Source organism: Sapajus apella, unplaced genomic scaffold, assembly GCF_009761245.1.
Source record: "Sapajus apella isolate SASKATOON/1434 unplaced genomic scaffold, GSC_monkey_1.0 scaffold223, whole genome shotgun sequence".
NCBI classification, from domain to species: Eukaryota; Metazoa; Chordata; class Mammalia; order Primates; family Cebidae; genus Sapajus; species Sapajus apella.
In genome coordinates this window covers 537,514-549,701 of record NW_022437163.1, presented here as the reverse complement: position 1 = coordinate 549,701, position 12,188 = coordinate 537,514, and the positions used below count along the sequence as shown (strand labels likewise).

Genomic DNA, 12,188 nt, shown 5'->3' with positions numbered 1-12,188 from the left:
ACGTGCTGGGGAGAGGGTCACTGATGGCGGAATGGGGGGGTCCTCTACAGCCAATATCAGGGGCATCCTGGTTGCAGGGTGACACGCTGGGGAGAAGGTCACCAATGGCAGAATGGTGGGGGTCCTCTAGGGCCAGAGTCGGGGGCATCCTGGCGTGCATCACGCAGCGTGGGAGGACCAGGGGCTGGGGTCTGCGTTAGTGTTTTCAGCACGTGTTTGTTTTGTGTGGAGTAAAAGACATGTGTGATCCAGATAAACTGCCATAACTGGTTCATTTTCTTCTTTTTCTTATAATCGGTTGTCCGTACAGTGTTTGTTGAGAAGGTGCTGCAGAGACTTTTTCCTAACGTTCCAAGTGGCCAAGAAAAGAAGGAACCCCGGACGCTGGCCATCCAAACACCGCCCAAGAAAGTGACCTCTGAGAAGGCGACACAGAAGCCTGTTCAGCCTTTGACAGGTGAGGTTGTTTGCAGCTGTGGGGGTCTCCGGGATGGAAGTTAGCCACCCATCGTCACCCTCACTCGCCCTGGAGAGTGTGTCTTCTGGGCCTTGGGCTTCTGTCTGCAGATGGCCTGCAGCAGGAGGGCAGGGCAGGCGCCACTCCTCACACAAGCTCCGCCACAGCCCCTGTGGACGCCCCAGAAGGCCAGGTCAGGGTGCTGCTTTTGGTGGGTCACTGACTCACGTGCTCTGAAGATGGCAATTGGCCTGTGACTGGGGCTCGGCCTAGCTTTCCTGTCCTCTGAGGAAAGCAGGTACCTCCTCCACCATGACACGTGACCCCAGTCCCTGTAGCGGCCCCGCATGGCCTCCTTGGCCCCGTTGCCTTGTGTCCACTCAGGGACAGGCTTCTAATAGCTTGGCCCGTGGTCTTAGGCCATTGTCTGTCCCATGACAGCCCACATGAGCTCTCGTGGCCACAGGATCATCCGCCATGAGAGTCCCCTCAACTCCGGCTCCCGCAGTGCCGCTCCACTCACCTGTGAGACTGAGAGAGGCCCCCACGGAGAGACGGGAATAGACCGCCTGGGTGCAGCACATGTGGGCAGGTCCATTCGCTTCCAGTAAACACCTCAGTCCACAAAGCCTGAGAGAGGCCGGGAGGGTCCATTCGGCTCCCAGTAAATACCTAAGTCCATAAAGCCAGACGTGGGGACCTGAGTGCCGTTTCTGGGGGTCTCTTTCGTTTCTCTTAAGCAGTGGTCTCTCACTGGACAGTTGAGTTCCTGAGAGTGGCACGGTCTCCAGTTTTCACATACCTTACAACAGCTCCAATGGGATCTCAGCAGACAGCCCCCATCATCCCACAGATCAGCTTCTAGCCCCACAGCTCAGACCTCCGTTCACTGTGAACCCATTTTACCTCAGACGTGATGTTCCACATGGCGATTCCATTTCCAGGCCAGCTCAGAAGCGTGTCTGAGCTGTGATGTGACGGGTGCCATGGACACCATTCTGGTCCAGGATAGAAGACAAGTGAGAAGGAAAGTTTCCTTCACGTCTTCTAGATAACGGGGTTACGCCAGGCACACTCTTCCTGTGGGACAAATCCATGTTTTCCGTATTCCCTTTCTGCATTTTTTCCCAGATGGCTCAACGTTTTCAAATGGTCCAAGCTCCTGGTATAGTAGGACAAGTTCTGACGAAGGAGTAAATGACTGCTGTTGGGCGTAGTTTTACCTTTTAAAGAATATACCTATTACAGGCTAGGTTGCCCCCACCACAGCCGCCACCAGCAAATTCTTGTTGAAGTCCTAACTAACCCCCAGCACTTCCGAATGTGATTGTATTTGGAGATGGGCTTCTAAAGGTGATTAAGGGTAAATGAAGCCATCAGGGTGCGCCCTAATCCGGTATCACTGATGTCCACATTCGAAGAAAAGATCAGGACACACGTACATACAGAGGCTTGACCCTGTGACAACAGAGGAAGCAGCATCTGCAAGGCGAGGACAGAAACCTGCCCTGCTGAGACCATGATCTTGGACTTCCAGCCTTCAGGACTGTGAGAGAACAAATGTCTGTTGTTTAATTCACCCAGTCTGTGGGACTCTGTAGTGGCAGCCCTAGAAAGCTAATGCACTACCCATTGTGCCTGTTAGAAATTGTCTTGCTTTTTCAATCCACTTAACAAAGTTTTTAAAGAAAAAGCAGTTATGAAAATCTCAAAGAAACAATAAAAAAGACTTCTGGAACTAATAAAGGTTTATAATAAGTTGTGCTTTACAAGGTCAATATACAGAAGTCAACTGCTTCCCTATATATCAGGAAAGAACAAGGGGAATTTGCAATTTAAAACACCCAGCACAATAGTGCTGGAACAAACTGGACATCCACATGCATAAAAATAGAGACACATACCTTAAACCTGTCATAAAAATATCTTATTAAAAATGGATCTTAGACCTAAGTGTTAAATGCAAAACCATAAAACTCCTAGAAGATAACATGGGAGGCAGTCTAGGTGGCCTTGGGTTCAGCAGTGACTTTTTAGATGCAACACCAAAGGCTCAATCAATGAGCGAAAGAATTCGTCAGCAGATGTCCAGTCGATAACTTGGACATCGTTAACATTAAAACCTTCTGCTCTGTGAAAGACACTTGTCAAGAGAAGGAAAAGACAAGCCACAGACTTAGAGAAAATATTTTCAAAAGACGTATTTGACAACGGACTGTTATTCAAAATGTTCAAAGAATTCTTAAAAGTTAGTAAGAAAATGGGCCAAAGATGTGGACGTTACCAAGGAAAATATGTAGGTGGCAAATTATCATATGAAAAGATGTTTCACATCATATGTCATCAGGGAAATGCAAATTAAGGGAGTGAGACACCACCGCACACCTTCTAGAGTGGACAAAACCCAGCACGCTGGCAGCACCAGATGCTGGTGGAACAGGGGCTCTCATCGCTGCGTTTCTTCCACAGCTAAACATACTCTTTACCTGTATGATCCAGCAGTTTTGCGCCTTGACATTTATCCAAATAAATGGAAAACTTCAGTAAACCTGCACATGGCTGTTAACAGCAGCTTTATTCATAACTGCCAGCACTTGGAAGCAATGAAGATGTCCTTGAGCAAGCAAATGAATCAGGAAATGGTGGTACTTCCAGACAACGGGAAATTATTCAGGCCCCAAAAGAAATGAACTATCAAGCCATGAAAAAACACGAAGGAACCATAAACGCTTATTACCAAGTGAAAGAAGCCACTCTGAAAAGGCTACACACTGTGATTCCAACTTTGTAACACTGTGGGAAAGCAAAACCGTGGAGGCCCTAAAAAGATGAGTGATTACCGGGGCCTGGGAGGAATAGGTGGAGCCCAGACGGGGTTTCACTGTCTGACAGTTGACTTTCCTAGGACACTGTGGACTTCTCTAGGACACTTGACTTCTGTAGGACGGTGAAACCACCCTGTGTGACGATGCTGTGATGGTGGGCGCAGCTCATTCCACCTTGGCTCCAACTCATAGGATGTACAAGAGTGGACTCCAGTGTGAACTGCAGACTGGGTGGTAACACTGTGTCGCTTAGGCTTATTGATTGTAACACCGTACAGCTCTGACGAGGATGATAATGGGGAGGATGCGTGATGCTGTTATGCCTTACAAGAAGCAGGCTGTCCCTAGTATTTCCTGTTTTTCTCTGAATTTTACTGAACCAACATTTTTAATCTTTTTTAAAATTCTGTCTTTATTTTATTTTTGCTTTTTCTTTCCTTTAACCTAACGAAAGTTTTAATGGTGATTGTTCCCAGTAACATATCCGGTGGTCAGAAGATGAAATTAAGTGGAAGCAGTTGAAGCTATATGCATAGATGGATGATGGATCATTTCTAAGTGAGAAAATAATATCTGTAAATTCCAGGCCAGTTTCATTCTAGAAGATACATATTTTCTTGCCTAAAGTGATTGACTTTGCACTTTTAAAATCACTGTTTAAAAATAAACACTTCAAGACCTCCTTTTCTCTCTGAAATTGTCAGGAGACAATTCTTTGCATTGCTATTCATGTTTTATTTTACTAAGTTATGCACTCATACAGCAGTGGCATATGGGAAGCTTTATGTCAGGAGGATTATTTCAAGTTGGTGTTGAAAGACTTCTTATTTTAAGTAGCTGGGTGCTTTGTGATTCTGACAAAGCACTTGGCCTTTGAAGTTGCTGGTGATCCTTTGGGTGATGTCTTTTCCACAAAGCTTCAGCATTCAGCTACTTCATTTTAGTGGCATTTGTAAGATACTGTTTGATATGAAGATGTTGAATTAAAAGTCAAAATACTGATGTGAGTTGACCTAGTCTCAAAGGTTAAAAGATGTTTTTTTCAGGGAGTGAATGAGAAGGTTGGGTGCACGAACCTTTTGCTGAACATTGGAAGCTGTGTCCGGGTGGAGGTTCCAGTGCAAAGTCAGGACAGGTGGGCACACCCCAGAGAAACAAGCTGTAGCCCGTGAGTGGTGACCCCACAGGACGAGGGTGCAGGCACTCCCCTGCTTCGATCCCCTCAGTGACTTGGTCGTCTCACATGTTTGATTTTGGAGGGTTCAGACTCTGGTCTAGCAAGTCTGATGTCTTTGGGTCAGTTGTCTTGACAGTTTAGACCCTTAAATTACAAGCAACCAAAACCACTTGGCCCTGGCTTAAATGGGAATTTGTGATGATAACATAGTGTCACAAGGGCAGAGGTAGATAAGTCTGCGTCCCAGAAGGGTAACTTGAAATTTACCATTTCAACTTAACCATTTCAAAGTATACAATTTAGTGCTTTTTAGTATATTGACACTGTTGTACAACCATTCCATTACCACCATCTAATTCCAGAATATTCTTACCATACCAAAAAGAAACACCTTGGCCAGGCACAGTGGCTCACCCCGTTATCCCAGCACTTTGGAAGGCTGAGGTGGGTGGATCACTTGAGGCTAGGAGCTGGAGGCCTGGGAGGTCAGGGCTGCAGTGAGCCAAAATTGTGCCACTGTACTCCAGCCTGGACAATACAGTAAGACCCTGTCTCAAGAAAGAAAGAAACTCGTTATCCCTTTACCCCGTGGCCCCCATTCCCCATTCCCTCTAGCCTCTGGAAACCACTGATCTGTTTTCTTTCTCTATAGATTTGTCTGTTCTGGACATGTCATATAAATGGAATCATGCAACGTATGGCATTTTGTGTCTGAGTTTTTTCATGTAGCATAATTTTTTAAAGGTTCGTTTATGTTGTAGTGTGGATCAGAACTTTGTGTTTTAAGGCTGAATAATATTCCTTTGTATGTGTTTTAAGGCTGAATAATATTCCACATTTTGTTTCTTCATTCATCAGTTGATGAACATTGGTTGTTTCTACTTTTTAGCTATTGTCAGTAACATTGCTCTGAGAATCCAAGTACATGTTCCTGTGTGGTCTGGTGTAGACGTATGTTTTTGGTTCCCTTGAGTTTACAATTAGGAGTGGAAATGCAGGGTCAAATGGTAACTCCATGTTTAACTTTTCAGAAACTGCTAGATTCTTTGCCACAGCAGCTGAACCATTTTACATTCCGTCCAGCCTTGTACAAAGGTTCCAGTTTCTCTACGTGTTCACTAACACTTATTTTCTTTCTTTTTTTTATTTTTATACGTAATAGCCACCCTAGTAGGTGTGAAGTGGTATCTCACTGTGGTTTTGCATTTTTCGGATGACTGAGGATGTTGAGCACCTTTTCCTGCGTGTTGTCCATTTGTGTATCTTCTTTAGAGAAATATCTGTTTAAGTCCTTTGCCTAATTGCATCGTCTTCTGTTGCTGAGTTGTAGGAGTTGGTTGTATATTCTCTATTCTGAGTCCTCATCAGACACCTGACTTGCAAATATTTTCTTCCATACTATGAGTTATCTTTTCATTTTTTTAATGGTATCCTTTGAAGTCCCAAAGGTTTTAATTTTGATAAAGTTCAATTTATCCATTTTTCTTTTGTTGCCTATGTATTTTATATCATATTTAAGATATCATTGCCTAATCAAAGGTCAAAGATTTATGCCTAAGTTTTCTTCTAAGAGTTTTATAGTTTTAGCACTTATGTCTAGGTCTTTAATCCATTTCGAGCTGATGTTTGTATATGGTGTGAGGTTGGGCTACAACCTCATTCTTTTGCATGTGGATATCCAGTTGTCATAACACCATTTGTGAAAGAGATAATTTCCCTATCAAGTGGACTTAGCTCTCTAAAAATCAGTTGGCAGCTGGGTGTGGTGGCTCATGCCTGTAATCCCAGAACTTTGGGAGGCCGAGTCGGGCGGATCACTTGACATCGGGAGTTGAGACCAGTCTGGCCAACATGGTGAAACCCCATCTCTACTAAAAATACAAAAATTAGTCAGGCCTGTTGGTGGGCACCTGTAGTTCCAGCTACTTGGGAGGCTGAGGCAGGAGAATTACTTGAACCCAGGAGATGGAGGTTGCAGTGAGCTGACATCATACCACTGCACTCCAGCCTGAGCAAAAGTGCAAGACTCCCATCTCCAAAAATAAAAAATAAAAATAATCAGTTGGCCACAGATGCTTGGTTTATTTCTGGACTCTCAATTCTGTTCCATTGATCTACGTCCTTCCCATGTCTGTACCATCCACCTTCCTGTTTTGATTGCTGTAGCTTTATACTAAGTTTTGAATTGAGAAGTGTGGGTCCCTCAACTTTGTTCTATTTCAAGACCCAGGATCTCTTGCAATTCCATATCAGTTTTAGGATCAACATGTCAGTTTCTTCAAAAATAAAAACCATTTGAAATTTTGATAGGGATTGCATGAGTTTGTAGAACACTGGGCAGTATTATCATCTTAACAATATTACGTTGTCTAGTCCCTGACTTTAGGGTGTCTTCCTATTTATTTAAATCGTCTCTAATTTGTTTCAACCATATTTTGTAGTTTTCAGACTGAGTTTTTTCCTTTTTTATCTTTTCCCTCTAGTACTTCCAGAACATAGAAAAATTTTACCCTTTTTTATAAAGTTTATTCCAAAGTGTCTTATTCTTTTTTTATGCTATTGTACTTAGTGGAATTGTTTTGTTTGTTTTCTTTTGAGAATGTTCCGTGTATGTGTATAAAAATGCAAGGGATTTTGTGTATTGACCTTGTATCCTGCAGGTCTGCTGAACTAGTTTATTAGCTCTTATGGTTTTGTTGTGGATTCCTTCGGATTTTCCATATACAGTTGTGCGTCACTTAACAATATAATCCATTCCAAGAGATGCGTCCTTAGCAGATTCCATTGTTGTGTGGGCATCACAAGGTGCACTTAGACACCAGACGGCGGAGCCAGCTGCAGGCCTGGGCCGTGGCACAGCCTGTTGCTCCCAGGCTGCTTGTCCACGCAGCGTGGGCCTGTGCTCAACACAGTGGCAGCTGTAACACACTCTGAGTGTTCATGTATCCAAACATTAAAAAGGTGCAGGGAAACCACGGTGTCATCATCTTATGGGTCCGCCGTCCTATCTGCCGTCAGTCTGTCACCAGAGTCATGTGTGGTGCATCACCCTGCGAGAGCCTGTCATCTGCGGTTTCAGGTAGTTTTACTTCTCCTCTGTGAGTAAAGATATTCTACTTTTCGCTGTCCAGTCTGGATGCCCTTTGCTTCCTTTTGTTGCTGTTGTTGACTAATTGCCCTGGCTAGAAGTTCTAACATGATGTTGACAAAAAGTGCCATGAGGGGGAGTTCTGGTCTCGTTCCTGATCTTAAGGAGAAAGCATCCCCGTTTTCACCATCCTATATGACGTTAGCTGTGGGTTTCATACCTGGCCTTTATCATGTTGAAGAAGTTCCCTTCTATGCCCAGTTGATTGATTTGTTTTGTTTCATTTTATCATGAAGGAGCAACATATTTTTTGAAGTGTTATGGCTTGGAAATTTTTAAGGAAAAATGTTATCATTCACTTGCACCTGGAAAAAGAGAAGTCTTGGCCAGGGGCAAGATGATAAAATCACAACAGAAAAGGTAAGAAGCATGGATCACTTCTGCGCAGGCATCGTGCAGCGTCCGTTGAGATGCGCGTCCAGGGGGAGGCCTGCCGGACATCGGGGCTGGGCCGAGTGGCATCTCCTGAGGGACAGGAAGCAGCTGGACGAGAAACAGCGCCCACATCAGTTCTTGGATGTGAGACGGAGGAAAATGATCCTGTACAGTCAGGACAGAGCGTGGTAATTTTGGCAATGAGTTAGCCAATTGATTGATGTTTGTTCACTTTACATGATCTCTGTTTCTTCATTCTAGAAGAGTGTTGATAATTCCATTTGTCCCAAAAGTAAGACTGATTTGTCAGCCACCAAAATAACCAGTGTGTGTGCATTTTGGTAAATTTCTTTCACCAAAGAGCCCATATTGAACCTTTAAAAAAATTTTTTTGTCAGTTATATCTTGCATATATTTTAGATCTGAAGAATTCTGCAGTAATTATTATTAAAAACAGCGGTGTTCTGCCCGCCACTCCCAGCCATACAACCCTCCAGCTCCACAGCTGCTGCTCCTGGGTAAATCCCTCCTGTTTCAGACTCATACACTCACACTGCCGCTTCCTGTTTTCTTTTTTCTCTTTTTTTTTGGTAGGAGAGAGGGGATTAAGTTTTATGTATTGACTTTGGAAACTAAGGATTTCGGATTTTTTAGCACCTACCCCCACCATAGACGCATATTTTTTACGACCTTGTCCTCCTAATATAAGTTCTTCAAAATGTTTGTACATCAGTATTGTTTACACGTTGATGTCTCTGTAAACTCTGTTTCTTGCTGAGTCACATAAAAGGATTATTCCATTTGGTGTAACCTCTAGTGTAATGAGCGGAGCTTTAGTAGAGTTAATAGTTTTCTTGGATTTTTAAATTTTCTTCTAAATACTTAATAGTACTGATTTCTCCTGCACCACCCTGTCTTTTTTCTATGGTCAGACACATCCAGGACTCAATGAGCTTCATCTTTGTGGCTTTTCCCGACCATTCTGCCCCCATTATGGGCTGCCGCAAGTCCTCTCACTGCCCCCGGGACACCTTTTACTGTCCTGGGCCTCTGTCTTTTTCATTTTTTGGATTTGCTTTCATTTTGTTGAAACACATTCCCTAGTAACTTCCTGAAACATGGTTTTTGGGAAATACATATTTTAGAGATCTTGAAGGTCAAGTATACAATAATTCTTGTACTTTAAAGTTTTCAGGGTAGGCCAGGCGCAGTGGCGCACACCTGTAATCCCAGCACTTTGGGAGGCTGAGGCGGGTGGATTGCCTGAGGTCAGGAGTTTGAGACTAGCCTTACCAACATGGTGAAACTCCGTCTCTCCTAAAAATACAAAAAATTACGTGGGCATGATAGCAGGCGTCTGTAATCCCAGCTACTTGGGAGGCTGAGGCAGGAGAATCACTTGCACTGGGGAGGCGGAGGTTCCAGTGAGCCGAGCACGCCATTGCACTCCAGCCTGGGCAACAAGAGTGAGACTCTGTCTAAAAAAAAAAAAGCTTTCAAGGTATAGAATTCCAGACTAAAAATTGTCTCTCACACTTCAAGACTTTAACATCCAGTGTCGCTGTGAGAAGGCAGTTGTCATACTGAGCCTCGATTCCTTTGGCTATGAGCAGTTTTTCTCCGTCAGGACTCTTTGGGGATTTGCTTCAGGCTTTCGCGTGATGGACCATTGCTCTGAGGTTTGAGCGTGGCCTCTTTTTATCTGTCGTGGCCTCCGTAGCCTGGGACCACATGCCACTGTCCTGTTTCCATGATCATTTCCTCTCTTTGCTTTCAATCTTTGGTTTATGAAATTCCTATCATTCAGACGTTGAGTCTCCCAATAGATCCCCTTTTTTCTTACATCTTCTCCCTTATCTTTGATTTGTGTCCACTTGCTGGGAAATTTTCTCAAACTTCATCTTCCACCCTCATTTCTGTCATCGCATCTCAGTGTCGGAGCGGGAAGGAGGAGGGAAGCACCTCCCATGTTCTCTGTGGACGCGCTGTCCTTCCCTGCTTACCTTATGGTGTCTTCACCTCCAGTGGTGGTTCCTGGGGCTCCCGAATGAATACTGTCTCCTGCCGGCGGTGGGGAGCCTTCTGCAGTCCGCCCGCCTACACCCCTTTTCCTCCCCACTTCCAGGCTCCCTGGCAGCCCCGCTGGAGCAGGCCTCGTTGTGTCTGTGTCTTGGCGGCCGTTGTAGGACTTAGGATCCTGTCTGCTTTGCACCTTCAACACCGTCTTTTTTCACCTGCCCTCATTTGTCCTCTGTGTGTTGCAAACCCACTGACTCTCATTTTGGTGGGGCCTTGGGAGGAGGGTGGGGTGTGTGCATTTCTTCTGTCCTGCCGTTCATCTGTATCTTACTGATGTGTCATTAACAGATAGGGTGGTTCGTTTCTGTCCCCTTGGCTGTTCCCACAGCTCCTTCCCACAGTGTTCCTGATGACGGGGGCACGAGAGGCCCTTCTGCCCCTCTCAGAAGGTGGACGTAAGCCCTTTTAGTTTCCAGCTCTCGGGGTGGAAGCTCACGTAGCTCATGTGCATGGTTGCAGACTTGCTGCCTGCCTGGGTGGTGTGGGCAGCTCTATGCCTCCAGCTCTCAGCACCTTGTTGGACCCTCCTTCAGCTGACCCCAGGCCTGGGTGGTACCCAGCCTGGGTAGGACACCCACTGCTACCATCAGCAGCAAGGACTGAGACAGGCTTCCTCCTGGTCCCCTGGGTGTCCAGCTCTTGCTCCTGCCTTTGACTTCTGCCCTGCCCCTCTGCATCCATCACCAGGGCTGTGCAGGCTGAAAGGGTCCACTTTGGCGAGTCTTGGCAGTTAGCTGTGTACACAGTGTAACTCCCATGCAAGATGTGAACCCTCCTGCCAAGCCATTACCGTCACCTGTCCTGGGACCTGGAGCTTGAGTGTCATGAGAGTGAAACCTGCAGGCGTCGTGAGAATCACAAGAGCGAACCCTGCCGGCGTCGTGAGAGTCGCGAGGGCGAACCCTGCCGGCGTCGTGAGAGTCGCGAGGGCGAACCCTGCCGGTGTCGTGAGAGTCGTGAACCCTGCCGGCGTCGTGAGAGTTGCGAGGGCGAATCCTGCTGTATGTGCAGCGTTGTCTGGTCTCTTTCACGTTTTGCTTTTGATCGTGCTTATTGTCCATTTGCATTTCTTCAAGTGTCTGTTCAAGTCTTTTCTATCTTGGCTGGAAGTGGGAAGTATCCGCTCCTGTGGTTATAGCATCTTTCTCTGGTTTCTTTGTGTGTCTGCACTCGGGAGTTTCCCTGCACTTGTGAGTTTTCCTGGGGTATGTGCCTAGAGAGGTGCTGGTTCTGGGATGTGTACATTTCAACCTAGTGGCAGATTCCCAGCTTGTCTTTAAAGCAGCTATGCCACTGTGCACGCTCCACTCACCTGGTGTTCCTGCTTCACCAGGCCCCAGTTCATACAGAGTGTTTGCAGTCTCACTAATCGAATGTGAGGTTTCTGTTTTTCTCCAATACATGTGGCCCATTGCTAAGGAAACTGGACAGCCTGCCCACCTCCTGGCCATCTGCCTTTGCCCATGTTTCTATCGGGCTTGTCCTACTAATTTCTGGGGTTCTTTAGATATTCCAAAGCCCTGGCCATGGGTGTTGTATGTGCTACAAACACCTTCTCTCAGCAGATTGTCTTTTCATTTTTAAAAACATCGGGATGTCTTCCGTTGTTTAGAAGCTGATATAATGTGACTTGATCTTTAATTTCATAGTTTTTGTGTTTTGTAAATCTGTACCTAAAATCTACCCCAATAACATATATTTTATACTTTTTTCTAAAAAATACATGTGTCATGGTCAGACAGCGTTTGCCCTGGCAGTTGTTGTCTGGTGGAAGGTGGTGGTCTGGCTCCGGCTTCGTGTTGCTCACCTGGGCTGCAGCTTCTTCAGCTCTCTGTGCTGGGCCAGTCCCCAGGGCAGCAGCTCTGTCCCAGGCCCACGTCTGTGCCTTGGCTTCCTAGCTGTTCTGGGGTATGGCATGTTCTCATCCAGCTTCCCAGCTGCTCTGGGGTACAATGGATTGCCATCCAGGCCCATGGGTACAGTGGGCTCTCATCCAGCAGGGCAGGCCTGTGGGTATGGCGGTTCCCATCCAGCAGGGCAGACCCGTGGGTAGGGCAGGCTTCCCTCTGACAGGGTAGACCCGTGGGTACGGCGTGCTCCCATCCAGCAGGGCAGACCCGTGGGTAC

General features: G+C 45.9%; 1 protein-coding gene across 6 annotated transcripts in view; it reads left to right on the top strand.

The window, feature by feature from the left end:
• ERICH1 (glutamate rich 1) overlaps window positions 1–12,188 on the top strand; it is a 53,551-nt gene that overhangs the window by 12,806 nt on the left and 28,557 nt on the right. For all 6 annotated transcript variants that reach the window (XR_004265971.1, XR_004265970.1, XM_032271077.1 and 3 more), the window contains exon 2: window positions 311–457. Coding sequence is in view for 4 of the 6 variants with exons in the window: in XM_032271077.1 (XP_032126968.1) it covers window positions 311–457 (147 nt within the window). In the remaining 2 variants the exon portion in view is untranslated. The remainder of the gene's footprint in view (window positions 1–310; window positions 458–12,188) is intronic.